Source organism: Protobothrops mucrosquamatus, unplaced genomic scaffold, assembly GCF_001527695.2.
Source record: "Protobothrops mucrosquamatus isolate PMUCROS unplaced genomic scaffold, P.Mucros_1.0 scaffold4040, whole genome shotgun sequence".
Classification (NCBI taxonomy): domain Eukaryota; kingdom Metazoa; phylum Chordata; class Lepidosauria; order Squamata; family Viperidae; genus Protobothrops; species Protobothrops mucrosquamatus.
Genome location: NW_015389974.1, coordinates 73,341 through 87,618, shown reverse-complemented (window position 1 = coordinate 87,618; position 14,278 = coordinate 73,341). Strand labels below are relative to the sequence as shown.

The window sequence follows — 14,278 nt, the reverse complement described above, 5'->3', positions numbered from 1 at the left end:
ACCAAGGAACCATCAAGACCACACCCACCAACCCTGGCAGGGCACGCCATTTATATCTAAATAGAGAGCAAACCCCACTCCCTTCTAGCACTATTGAAGTCATCTAGTTGGATAATGAAATATCTGCAAGAAAACTACCAAGCTCAGAGAACATCAAGGAACAATTGCAATCAGAATAGAGCTGGAAGGGACTTTGGAGATCTTCTAGTCCAACCCCCTGCTCAGATAGGACACCCTATACCATTTCGGACAAGTGACCGTCCAGTCACTTCTTAAAAACCTTGAAGCACCCACAACTTCTGGAGGCAGGTCGTTCCACTGGTTAATTGCCTCACTGTTAGGAAGTTTCTCCTTAATTCCAGGTCTCTTCTCTCTTTGATTAGTTGCCATCCATGGTGTAAATGAAGACTCAATCATCCAGGCCAAGAGTATCTCAAAGGGTTAAATCATGGCAACTGGACCAAAGTTGGCCTGGATGATTGAACCTTCACTTACGTGTTGCTTTTCACTTTTTCAGCCTGTTGGACAAGAGTTGGCTCTTTCCCACGACTCTCTGCCTACCCAAAATTTTCATTTGGATCGAAGAAGTTACTAGGATGGGTAACGACACCTCTCAGTTTTAATAAACTTTGGTCCAGTGGCCATGATTTGACCTTTTTCAGATTTCCCACCCTTTTTCTTGCCTTCTGGGGCTTTGGAAAAGAAGTGGAACAACCTGCCTCCAGAAGCAGTGAATGCTCCAACACTGGAAGTTTTTAAGAAGAAACTGGACAGCCATTTGTCCGAAATGGTATAGGCTTTCCTGCCTGAGCAGGGGGTTGGACTAGATGACCTCCAAGGTCCCTTCCAACTTTATTATTATTATTGTTATTGTTATTATAATGAGCTAACAAACATTCTCTTTTGCTTCTCGCCTGCTTCTCCAATGTCCCTATTGTAGGGCTTTTCAAACTTTTCACCCATTGTACCACTTTTAGGATATGGCAACATCCGAGTACCACCAGTCGCCTAGCAAGGTGTCAAAAACTTGATGACCCCCTTTCAAAAAAAGGAAAAAAGTGATGAAGTACAGGTAGTCCTCAACTTACAACAGTTCGCTTAGTGACTGTTCGAAGTTACAATGGCATTGAAAAAAGTGCCCCCCAAGCCACAGCCGAGCAAGACACCTGCCTGCCTGCCTGGCGGCGCTCTTCCTCCTGTCCGAGGTTTCCATTGTTGTGAGCATTTATATTGAGGATTGGCAGCGGGGGTGGGGTGCGGGGTGTTTGGTTTTTATTCCCCCCATCTGCTGGGTGGTTGCAGCAGGTTTTGGTCACTTCACATGACCCTGCGACACTGTGACCGTCATAAATATGAATCGGTTGCCAAGCATCTGAATGTAAATCACAAGACCTGGAGATGCTGCAACGTTCCAGCTGATTGGCGCTTCTTCTGGGCTCAGCAGAAGCGCCAGGATCAGCGCCGAGCTCCAGCTGGAGCCTGGCGCTGATCCTGACGCTTCCACTGAGCCCTGACAGCCCCGAAGAAGCGCCGATCAGCTGGAAAGCGGCACTGATCCTGGCGGTTCCGCTGAGCCCTGACAGCCCTGCAGCTCCAGCCGTCTCTCGCTCAGGCTTGTGCGGTGCTGCCACTGGTTCAGCTCATTCCCCTCCCCCGCTACTTTTCTAGGATGGTTGCGTACCACCTGCCAGATGCCAATGTACCACAGGTGGTACCCGTACTACTGGTTGAAAAGCCTTGCCCTATTGCACGTGAAAACAAAACAAACAAAACAAAACAAATTCTCACCTTTAAGAGGGCTTGACTAAACCTACGCATGACGTTCAGGTACATTTCGTGAGTTTTGGGATCCCTCTGTTGCGTGTCTCGGTCTTCGCACTCAACAATCACGTACCTTTCACGAGGGAAAAGAAGAAACTGGGATGACTGGGGGAGAAAGAGCTGCAAAGGACCAGTTTGGGGAGAGAAGGTAATGTCTACACGCCGTCCTCGATTTACGAGAATGGGGACCAGAATTTCCATGGCTAAGCAATGAATCACGCCTGATTTGACAATATTTCTTTTGCCACGGTTCTTAAGCAAACCATTGCGGTTGTTAAGTGAATCACTTAGTCATTAAATGAAGCCAGCTTCCCCCCATTGACTTTGCTTGTTGGAAGACAACTGGGATGGTCATCAATGGTGGCCAGTTGAGCCTAGGAAGGTGCAACGGTCATAAATAAATCCCAGCTACGCAAATTTTGATCAGATGACTTTGATGTGATGATTGTAAGCAGGAGAACTGATAACAATAACAATAACGAGAAGGAGGAGGAGGAGGAGGAGGAGGAGGAGGAGGAGGAGAGGAAGAAGAAGAAGGAGAAGGAGAAGGAGAAGGAGAAGGAGAAGGAGAAGGAGAAGGAGAAGGAGAAGGAGAAGGAGAAGGAGAAGAAGAAGAAGAAGAAGAAGAAGAAGAAGAAGAAGAAGAAGAAGAAGAAGGAAGAAGAAGAAGAAGAAGAAGAAGAAGAAGAAGAAGAAGAAGAAGAAGAAGAAGAAGAAGAAGAAGAAGAAGAAGAAGAAGAAGAAGAAGAAGAAGAAGAAGAAGAAGAAGAAGAAGAAGAAGAAGAAGAAGAAGAAGAATTGGAAGGGTCCTTGGAGGTCTTCTAGTCCAACCCCCTGCTCAGGCAGGAAACCCTATACCAATTCAGACAAATGGCTCTCCAGTCTCTTCTTAAAAACTTCCAGTGTTGGAGCATTCACGGCTTTTGGAGGCAGCTTTTTCCACTGATTAATTGTTCTAACTGTCAGGAAATTTCTCCATAGTTCTAGGTTGCTTCTCTCCTTATTTTCCACCCATTGCTTCTTGTCCTGCCTTCAGGTGCTTTGGAGAATAGCTTGACTCCCTCTTCTTTGGGGCAGCCCCTGAGATACTAGAAGACTGCTATCATGATAACCCTTGTCCTTCTCTTCATTAGACTAGACATACCAAATTCCAGCAACCATTCCTTATATGTTTTAGCCTCCAGTCCCCTGATCATCTTCGTTGCTCTTCTCTGCACTCTTTCTAGAGTCTCAATATAGTTTTTACAGAGTGGTGACCAAAACTGGACGTAGTATTCCAAGTGTGGCCTCACCACACTGATTAATATCAAGGAACTCTGTATTTCCGAGTCTATTAAAATTGCACCTGTCAACAATTGTCAGCCCTGAGAAGTTCCATAAGCTTACTTACCAGTACAGATAGTTTGCCAGTGTGGAGTTCTTGCACGCTCGTGATATTAAGAATGTGCAAAGGTCTTGCTGGGAAAAAAAGAAAAGACGTTTAAAAGAAGGGTCAGGAATTCAACAGATTTACCCTGTTTCCCTGTAAGCAAGGCCTACACCAGGGGGTAGGCAACCTCGGCTCTTTTACAACTTGTGGACTTCAACTCCCAGAATTCCTGAGCCAGCATGGGGGAACTATGGCCCCTTCATGACTCGTGGACTTCAACTCCCAGAATTCCTGAGCCAGCATGAGGGAAACTTTGGCCCCTTCATGGCTGGTGGACTTCAACTCCCAGAATTCCTGAGCCAGCATGAGGGAAACTTTGGCCCCTTCATGACTCGTGGATTCAACTCCCAGAATTCCTGAGCCAGCATGGGGGAACTATGGCCCCCTTCATGACTCATGGACTTCAACTCCCAGAATTCCTCAGTCAGCATGGGGGAACTATGGCCCCCTTCACGACTCGTGGACTTCAACTCCCAGAATTCCTGAGCCAGCCATGCTGAGGGGAAAGGGAGAGTTTCCAAGCTGAGCCAGGCTGGCTCAGGAATTCTTGGAGTTGAAGTCCACCAGTCATAAAAGTGCCAAAGTTGCCTACCCCTGGCCTACACCAACAATAAGCCCTAGTTTTGGGACAAGGCACACACCTATAAATCAAGCTAGGGCGAGGGTGTGGAGTTGCTCCATCTGCCCCGCAACCACTCACCTGGCAGCCAAGCCTCTCCTCCCCAGCCCACTTCTTCTTCTGAGGCCTCTTCTGCAGCCAGGTCTGCGTTTCTCAGTAAAGGTAGCCCTCGACTTACACCCATTTGTCTAGTGGCTGTTTGAAGTTACTCCAGCATTGAAAACAGTGACTTATTGCAAGATGCAAACTGGATCGGTCGCCGTAACCAAAAAGTTGGCAGAAGGGCCATCTTTTTTTCAAATGTCTATATCAGGGGTAGGCAACCTGGGCTCTTTTATGACTCGTGGACTTCAACTCCCAGAATTCCTGAGCCAGCATGGCTGTCTCAGGAATTCTGGGAGTTGAAGTCCACGAGTCATAAAAGAGCCAAGGTTGCCTACCCCTGGACTCTATATCCATCCATCCAACAGGTGGGACATGCTGTAGATTCCATCAGCCAAAGAGTGTTAGCTGGCGGGGCCTTCTCTGCTGTGGCCCCTGCTTTGTGGAATATTTTCCCCCGGGAGATTCGAACTGTCCCAACCCGGCTGCGCTTTTATAAGGCTTTAAAAACTTGGCTATGTACCTAAGATCTGGGACACAGAATCACACGACCCCTGGACCGAGTGACCATCATAAATAGGAGCCAGTTGCCAAGTATCCAAATACTGACCATGGGGATGTTGCAACGGCTGTAAGTATGAAAAATGGTCATAAGTCACCTTTTTTTTTTTAGTGCCGGTGTAACTTCAGTTAGTAAATGAATATCTGTAAGTCAAGGACTTACCTGTAATAGTTTTGGAGTACAAGCAATACAGATTTTTTTTTATTATGTTTATTGTGATTTTAGACAGAATATATATGCATATACATGTGTGTAGGTAGATAGGAGAGAGACAGAAAGAAAGAGACAATACATAGAAGATAGATAGATAGATAGATAGATAGATAGATAGATAGATAGATAGATAGATAGATAGATAGATATAGTGATACAGACATAGTGATAGATAGATAGATAGATAGATAGATAGATAGATAGATAGATAGATATAGTGATAGATAGACAGACAAATAGACAGACAGACATAGTGATAGATAGATAGATAGATAGATAGATAGATAGGTAGGTAGGTAGGTAGGTAGGTAGGTAGGTAGGTAGGTAGGTAGGTAGGTAGGTAGACAGACAGACAGACAGACAGACAGATAGATAGATAGACAGAGATAGTGATAGATAGGTAGATAGATAGATAGATAGATAGATAGATAGATAGATAGATAGATAGATAGATAGATAGATATAGACATAGATAGTGATAGATAGACAGACAGATAGATATAGTGATAGTTAGATAGACACAGACAGATAGACAGTGATAGATAGATAGACATAGATAGATATAGATAGATGATAGTCATATAATAGAGAGATAGATATTTGTGTGTGTGTGTATTTGTGTATGTGTGTACACACATCTATATATTCTGGATAAAATCACATATATATTAACATTATTGAGCACCATGGTGGCCTAGTGGTTGCCTCCCATTCCCCCAGAATCTTCTTGCCATGAGATCGGTGGCAAAGAAATTTAATAACTAACTAACTAACTAACTAACTAACTAACTAACTAACTAACTAAATAAATAAATAAATAAATAAATAAATAAATAAAAATACAAATGAACGAAAGCCATGAGTATTGCTGAGCAGTGGAGAAGATAAAATGGTGGTGACAATCTTGCAATCCGATCAATCACGCTCGTTAAAAAACCAAAAAACACATACAGGCTGGTTTTTTGTTTTGTTTTTTTAAAAGCGGAGGGCAGTTTTCAATTGCCCGATTGTGACTAGCCTTTTGCCTTTTTCGACAACCACGCGGATCCATCTACACACATTGCAGGCAAAACCACAGAGGCTCTCCCCCACTCGCACAGCTTCATCCGTCTGAAACCGGACGTCCATTCTGGATTCTCTGCTCACCTCGAGATTTTCATTCTCGGCCGATTCCTTCGCTCTGGCTGCCGGCAACGGGGAAGAAATGAGAGGCAGAGGACTTGTGATGATCTGTGAGCTGAGGGGGAGAAAGGGAAAAAAAAAAAAAACCAGGAGAGTGAAAATGTTTTATTATTTCTCCAGTTAACCTTCCATGCATTTGCATCTTGAAGAGGTTTTTTTTTTCTTCCCCCCCTGTAGAAATCTTATGTGCATTTAATTATTTCAATGTAAGCACATTTATTCAGAAGTAAACATGCAAACCAGTGTCCTGCTGGGTTTAATGGATGTCATTTCCTAGCAAGAAGATTTAAAACTGCAACTTCAAATATGAATACCGTAATTGCTTCATAATTTCAAAGGGTGGGAGATCTCTTCTCATTAAACACCGAGGACTCCAATCTTTCTTTTACAAGCAAGCTGTTTGGATCAGGCAGACTTGGGGATAATTAACCAAGGATACTACGGTGAGTCCTTAACTTATAACCCATTCATTTAGTGGCCGTTCAAAGTTACAGCAGCCCTGAATAAAGTGACTTATGACCGTTGGCTGTGTCCCCATGGCCCCAGGATCAAAATTCAGACATTTGGCAAATGACTCATATTTATGACCGTCACAGTGTCCTAGGGATATGTGATCCCTTTTAGTGACCTTCTGAGATGCAAAGTCAATGGGGGAGCCATTTTTGCTAACTTCAGTGATTCCTTTAACAACCAAGGCAGGAAAGGTCGTAAAATGGAGCAAAACTCACTTAACAAAACGTCTCACTTAGCCGCAGAAATTCTAGGCTCAGTTTGGAAAATGTAAATGTAAAGAAGGGACTTTTTATCATTTACTGGGGATGTGTGATAAGGAAAAGAAATATTGGTGTAGGGTTCATACATTAGTGCAGAAAATTCTTAAAGTGAACATAAAGATGAAACCAGAAACTTTACTTCTGGGTCTAATGGAAAGAGAACTGGGAAAAAAAATTGGAACTCTGGTTTTATATATATGGTGACGGCAGCAAGATTGCTCTAGGGCGGCCAGGGGTCTTCCAACTTGGCCTTTTTATGACTGGTGGACTTCAACTCCCAGAATTCCTCAGTCGGCCATTTTGATGAAACTGCGGGCTTGGATCCAGACCAGGGGTCTTCCAACTTGGCCCTTTTATGACTGGTGGACTTCAACTCCCAGAATTCCACAGCCAGGCATGCTGGCTAAGGAATTCTGGGAGTTGAAGTCCACAAATCATAAAAGGGCCAAGTTTGAAGACCCCTGCTCTAGGCATAAAAGTGGAAGGATGGCCTCAATTCCTACCATAGACGAATGGTTACAAAAACTGATCGAATGAGCAGAGACGGCCAAATTGACTGTGCTGATCAAGGAAAAGAACATACCGTATTTTCCGGCGTATAAGATGACTTTCTAAACCCTGAAAATCTTCTCAAAAGTCGGGGGTCGTCTTATACGCCCAGTCGTCTTATATGCCGGAAAATACGGGTATTCTATTTTATTCCTTTACGCATGTGGTTTGGCATATTACTCATCAAGTTTTCTCTCCCCCCCCCTCTCTCGCTCAAACTCTATATTTTAACTGGAAAAGTTGGGGGTCGTCTTATACACCCAGTCGTCTTATACGCCGGAAAATACGGTAAGTACTTTTCTTTCTACTTGGAAACCGCTTCTGGACTTTATGCTTGAGGTGGAAAAAAACAATATCATGATTTTGGGTTTTACTGATTAGACTGATTTGCCGATACAGAAACGGCTTCTGCATACGACTATAGACATGTAAAAAGTTGAGATCAGAGAGAGTCGGAAGTCAATGCCTTTTGTTTCTTCCCCTCCATTTCTCCATACTGTTTTTTTTTTTTTATTTCCCCTTTTTCTACTGTTGTCCCACGACTATTTCCTTTTGTATTTTCACATTTTATGTTATAAATGAATAAAACTAATAAAAAAGAAAGAAATTTTTGGAGTCAATTGGGTCCTCCCCTGTTCAAATTCTGTATTTATGGCCATTTGTGGTACCCTGAAGTCAGATGATTGCATTGTACGACGGATTTCCAAAATGTGGCATTTGCTTCTTGTTTCAGCAGAAGCGGTCCATAGCAAACCAGTGATTCAACTTAAGCAATGTGGCATTCATTTAATGACCATAGTGGTCATTTTACAACCACAGTGCTTGATTAACGATGGCCATAAACAAAAGTCAAATAGGTAACCCAATTTACAACCGTCATGGTTTACAACAGGCATGTCAAACTCGCAATGTTGAGTGACGTTGCGCGACGTATCGGGACTTTTCCTCCATTGCCGGCAATTGGGTGGGTGTGGTTTCGGCGTGACGCATCCGGCCCACAGGCCGGCAGTTTGACATGCCTGGTTTATAACCATAGTGGGCAGGCTCCATTATGGTGGTAACTATAATAATAATAAAGTTGGAAGGGACCTTGGAGGTCATCTAGTCCAATCCCCTGCTCAAGCTGGAGACCCTATACCATTTCAGAAAAATGTTTGTCCAATCTCTTCTTAAAAACCTCCAGTGTTGGAGCATTCACCACTTCTGGAGGCAGGTTGTTCCACTGGTTAATTGTTCTAACTGTCAGGAATTTCCTCCCTAATTCCAGGTTGTTTCTCTCATTGATGAGTTTCCATCTGTTGCTTCTTGTCCTGCCTTCAAGCGCCTTGGAGAATAGCTTGACTCCCTCTTCTTTGGGGCAGCCCCTGAGATATTGGAACACTGCTATCATGTCCCTCCTCATCCTTCTTTTCATTAAATTGGACATACCCAATTCCAGCAACCGTTCCTCATATGTTTTAGCCTCCAGTCCCCTAACTATAGGGCCTCCTCTATAAATGCTCACCTACCTCTCTATTTCAGCTGCAGCGACTCCAGAGGCCGCCATACTTTCCGAAACGGTTCCTTGAGTTTCTTTCTTGGTGGGCTCCAGTCCACTCTTGATGTCATCAAAATTTTCATATTTCAGAGCTTGGACAAGCTGCAGCAAATACATCAGCAGATCCTGGGGAGAAAACATAGGAAGTGGGCAAATTTGATATGGGAAGTGATTTTTTTCCCCCAATGAGGAAGGGGCCAGAAAGGGTTGGGGGTTAAGAAGGAGGGGGGAAGAGAAAACAGCATGGTAGAGAAAGCCAAAGATGCTTTTTTTTTTAAGGAGGCAACTGGACTTTCTTGTTTTTCTTTGAAGACATTTCGCTTCTCATCCAAGAAGCTTCTTCAGCTCTGACCGGATGGTGGGGAATGGAAGGATTTATACTCCTTGCAGACAGCTGGTTATTTGCATTCTTTTAGAGAGTCGTTGAGGTTACTTGGAGATTTATCTGTGTCCTCAAAGTCACCTGTGTGCAGAAAACATCCTGTAGCCAAGAAGGCTCCACACACATTTGTACCACTCAGGTGACCCTGAGGACATTTAAATTAAACCTCCAGGTGGCCTCAACGATTCTCTAAAAGAAGGCAAATGACCAGCTGTCTGCAAGGAGTATAAATCCTTAGGGACCCTGTCCCTAAGTGAGACATTTGTTAAATGACTTTTGCCCTCTTTTACAACCTTTGCTGCCACAGGTGTTAAGTGACTCATTGCAACTGTTAAATTAGTAACACGGTTGTTGTTAAGCCTGGCTTCCCCATTGATTTTGCTTGTCTGAAGGTCGGAAAAAGGGACCACCGGGAAACTGCAACCGTCCTAAATGTGAATCAGTTGCCAAGAGCCTGAATTTTGATCATGTGACCAGGGGGAAAATACCACAAAGGTTGTCACTGTGAAAACCAGTCATAAGTCACTATTTTCAGTGCCGGAGTAACTTTGAGCAGGCGTTAAAACAAATTGTTGTTACGTTGAGGACTAGCTGCATTTTTAGAACTGCAATGCAAGGAAGTAAACCTATCAGAATCTGTGTGAGATAGAGGTATCAGCGTTCAACGGTGGCGGAGGTTATATGTTAATGGCTAATCTTGTATTTATTGTATACACTTTTTTCCCCAGTTACTTTGTAGCTCCTCATCTGCAAACGATGCTTTAATACTCCAGTTACATAATAATAACAATAAAATAAATTGATAACTCAGTTTTTCTGCCCAAGACCACTTTCAAAATTTGAATCTTGCAAGAAAATGCTATTGCAATTACTGACTTTATTCCAAATTACATAGGCAGATGGTTGCAACTATGTTTATTCAATTAAATACGTATTTGTGTCTTGTTTGTAATTCTTATTTTCTTGTGTGGTTTTTTTTTCCATTCTGTATAAAATAGTTTTTTAAAAAAATATTAAGAAAAACAGGAGAAAGACGGTTCTGTCAATTTCTACCAAGCACAGGAAAAGCAAGAGGTGGTGATGGTTCTACCTAGGGATGACATGATAGCAGTCTTCCAATATTTGAGGGGTTGCCACAAAGAAGAGGTGGGGGGGGTCAACCTATTTTCCAATGCACCTGAAGGCAGGACAAGAAGCAACGGTGGAAACTAACCAAAGAGAGAAGCAACCTAGAACTAAGGAGAAACTTCCTGACAGTGAGAACAATTAACCAGTGGAACAACCTGCCTCCAGAAGCTGTGAATGCTCCAACACTGGAAGTTTTTAAGAAGAGACTGGACAGCCATTTGTCTGAAATGGTATAGGGTTTCCTGCCTGAGCAGGGGGTTGGGCTAGATGACCTCCAAGGTCCTTTCCAACTTTATCATTATTATTATTATTATTATTATTATTATTATTATTATTATTATTATTATTATTATTATTATTATTATTATTATTATTATTACTACTATTACTACTACTACTACTACTATAATCAAGGAGGGAAGAAACCTGGAATTAAGAAGAACCTTACTAACAGTGAGAACAATCAACCAGTGGAACAGCTTTGCCTTCAGACATTGTGGGTGCTCTAACACTGGAAGTTTTTAAGAAGAGACTGGACAGCCATTTGTGTGAAATGGTATAGGCCAAGGGTAGGCCACCTTGGCTCTTTTATGACTGGTGGACTTCAACTCCCAGAATTCCTGAGCCAGCCATGCTGAGGGGAAAGGGAGAGGTTTCCATGCTGAGCCATGCTGGCTCAGGAATTCTGGGAGTTGAAGTCCACGAGTCATAAAAGAGCCAAGGTTGCCTACCCCTGGTATAGGGTTTCCTGCCTGAGCAGGGGGTTGGACTAGAAGACCTCCAGACCTCTCTGTTATTCTGAGAGTTGGGGGCCTGTCTCACCTCTGAGGGGAGAAAACTCCATAGGGCAAGGGAAACAGCCGAGAAGAGTCTCTTCCTTCCTTATTATCTTTATATGTTATAAGCATATGAAGAACAATTGCAGGAATTGGATATGGCTTGTTTAATGAAAAGAAGGTCTATGAGGGACACGATAGCCATCTCCCAATATCTAAGGGGTTGCCACAAAAAAGAGAGGGATCCACCTATTCTTCATCTACAGGGGGGACAATAAGGCATTGAGGGAAGGCATCACGGAGAGAAGCAACCTAGAACTAAGGAGAAATTTCCTGACAGTGAGAACAATTAACCAGTGGAACAAACTGCCTCCAGAAGCGGTGAATGCTCCAATACTGGATGTTTTTAAGAAGAGACTGGACAGCCATTTGTCTGAAATGACATGGGGTCTCCAACTTGAAGGGGTTGGACTGGAAGACCACCAAGGTCTCTTCCAACCCTGTTCTATGTTCTAGTTTCCTGACTGAGCAGGGGATTAGACTAGAAGACCTCCAAGGTCCCTTCAAATTCTGTTATTTTATTCTAAGGGCCTTCTCTGTGGTGGCTCCCTTCCTGTGGAATATTATCTCTGTAGAGATAGGGCTGACCCTCAACTTAAGACTCTTTCAAAAGGCTCTGAAAACATGGTTTTGCCAGTGGGCATAGAGATCCCAAGGTAATGTGGAACCCATCAAGTGCTTGACTTGATTGCTGCTGCTGTTATATTACTATTATTATTATTATTATTATTATTATTATTATTATTATTATTATTATTATTATTATTATCTGTACCCAGCCACGCGTTGCTGTGGCTCAGTCTGGTAAAAGCGTGTGTTGCTTTTACGTCCAACAGATGGCGCTGTTTTTCAAAAAAGCATGTTTTTACCTGTCACAGGTGTGACATCTATATAATATAGGTATATAAAAACACGTGCATATTCGAATGCAACGTTGTGTCAAAATTTCAAAGCAATCGGTGAAGAACTTTCGGAGATTTAAGATTTTGAACAAACGAACATTTACATTTTTATTTATATAGATAGATTATTATTATTATTATTATTTATGGAAGTAGGGATCTATTAGGTTTTGTGTCTGGGTTTTATTTCTGTAAACTGAGCAGAATCCCAATAAGCGAGTCTGATGGCCATATACATAAATAAATATTAATATTTATTAATATTATTAATAAATAATAAATACAATAACAACAAAATGCGTCTTGTAAGAATCCAGCCTACATGCTTTCTTCATAGTTTGCTATTTGCAAGCTCAGAAAAAATGAGTAAAACCAAGCTGACTCTACCTTTAGCATAAGTAAACTATGGGTTGTGTGAATGCCACCCGGAAACAATTTAGCAATGAAGGTTACATGTGTCTAGGTGTAATTAATCAGTGTAACCACCTGCCTCCAGAAGTTGCGAGTGCTCCAACACTGGACGTTTTTAAGAAAAGACTGGACAACCATTAGTTTGAAATAGGATAGGGTTTCCTGCTTGAGCAGGGGGTTGGACTAGAAGACCACCAAGGTCCCTTCCAACTCTGTTATTCTGTTACCTCGTCATCGGCCTGCTGCAATCTGGCCACAGCGTAACGCCGCACCGTTGGGTTGGTGAACTGCGAAGACAGAAGCTCTAAGGAGTCTTCGACGTCCATCGGCTTCCATTTGCCCAGGAGTTCCAGAGCTTGCTTTGCTTCTTGAGGAAGGTGCCAGTTGACGCACTTCAAGAATTTGGTCAACGCCTAGGATCAAAAGTCAGAAACCCATCAACAGGACGTCAATGCTGCCAACATCGGATGTTCTTGCTTTGACCAACATATGGAGATGCAGCCATTTTCCTTCTTATGTTTTACTCTTAGAATTAGAGTTAGAATTAGATGATTCTGGGCGGGGGGAGGAGGAGGAATGTGCCTCGGAGTTTAGTTAAGACATAACAATACTGTAACTAGTGTGAGAACCAAGGTTTTTTGAAATAAGAGATGATAAGAAATGGCGGCTGGAGAAGTGGAGGGAAAGCCTGCATTTCAAGCTAATTGGAGAATGTGATTTATGACTGTTAATTGGAGGAGGGAATTGAGCTTTGATACTATGGGCTCAGGGGAGGGGAATTCAGATTTTGGCTTTGGCTATGTACGTGCCACTGCTATGCTTGTCGAATAAAGATTCTTTAAGGTAAACATTGCCTCAAAGTTCTTGGAAGAGTTTCATCTGTCGGAACCATGACACATACCTTGTCCCAACTTGGAGGTGACATCAAACAAGAGCAGGGTGGGGTAGTTGGTTTTTTTTGGTTGTTGTTTTTTTTAATGGAGCTTCAGAAGAAACTATGGGCTGATCTGACTGCAAGGCACAGGTCCTCCTCTCCTTAATGACATAATTGGGATCAGAATTTCCACTGATAAGTAATACATAACCCGAACTAGACTGTGTTGTTTCTCTGTGTCGTATAATATATGTGGGTAGGTGCATCATTCTGTATTTATTTATTTATTTATTTATTTATTTATTTATTTATTTATTTATTTATTTATTTATTTATTTATGTCCTATTTATGCAGTGTATATTGGAGGTGGTGACCCTTTTGAGACCTGAATGCAACGAAATTTCATTTCAATGCATGCCGATTAGCGTGCATTCAAAGTGACAATAACGCTACTATTTTATTCTCTGTTATTCTATTCTAATTCAAGGAAATATTTGCAGCTCACGGTTGAACTGTGGGGGTCTTTGGCTCTCTCCGAGCTTGGTGGTTGCAGACGTTTTATGATTGAAGTAGGTAACCTCGTCAGTGCTAGAAGGGAAGGGGATTTGGGGAAGGGGAGGAGGAGGAGGAGAGGGAGGGGGTGGGGGGAAGGAGGAAGAGGAGGAGGTCGTCTGTGGGATCCTTGGTGTTCTCTGAGCTTCGTGGGTTTTCTTGCAGGCGTTTCATGACCCAACTAGGAAACATCATCAGTGCTAGAAGGGAGGGAGGATTTGTAGGAGTAGGAGGAGGAGAAGGAGGAAGAGGAGGAGGAGGACTGTGGGGCCCGTTGGTGGTCTCTGAGCTTGGTGGTTTTCTTGCAGACGTTTCATGACCCAACTAGGTAACATCATCGATGCAATAAGGGAGTGAGGAGGAAGAGGAGGAGGAGGAGGAGGAGGAGGAGGAGGAGGAGGAGGA

The 14,278-nt window shown here is 42.9% G+C and overlaps 1 protein-coding gene across 1 annotated transcript in view; it reads right to left on the bottom strand.

The window, feature by feature from the left end:
• The window catches only part of PIK3C3 (phosphatidylinositol 3-kinase catalytic subunit type 3), a gene marked incomplete at its 3' end in the record, with an annotated part of 43,614 nt that overhangs the window by 4,026 nt on the left and 25,310 nt on the right, over positions 1-14,278 (bottom strand). Inside the window, exons 10-14 of the mRNA XM_015827890.1 lie at positions 12,674-12,859; positions 8,759-8,913; positions 5,893-5,983; positions 3,212-3,279; positions 1,789-1,894 (exon numbers count right to left, since the gene is read on the bottom strand). Of these exons, the coding sequence (XP_015683376.1) occupies positions 1,789-1,894; positions 3,212-3,279; positions 5,893-5,983; positions 8,759-8,913; positions 12,674-12,859 (606 nt within the window). The remainder of the gene's footprint in view (positions 1-1,788; positions 1,895-3,211; positions 3,280-5,892; positions 5,984-8,758; positions 8,914-12,673; positions 12,860-14,278) is intronic.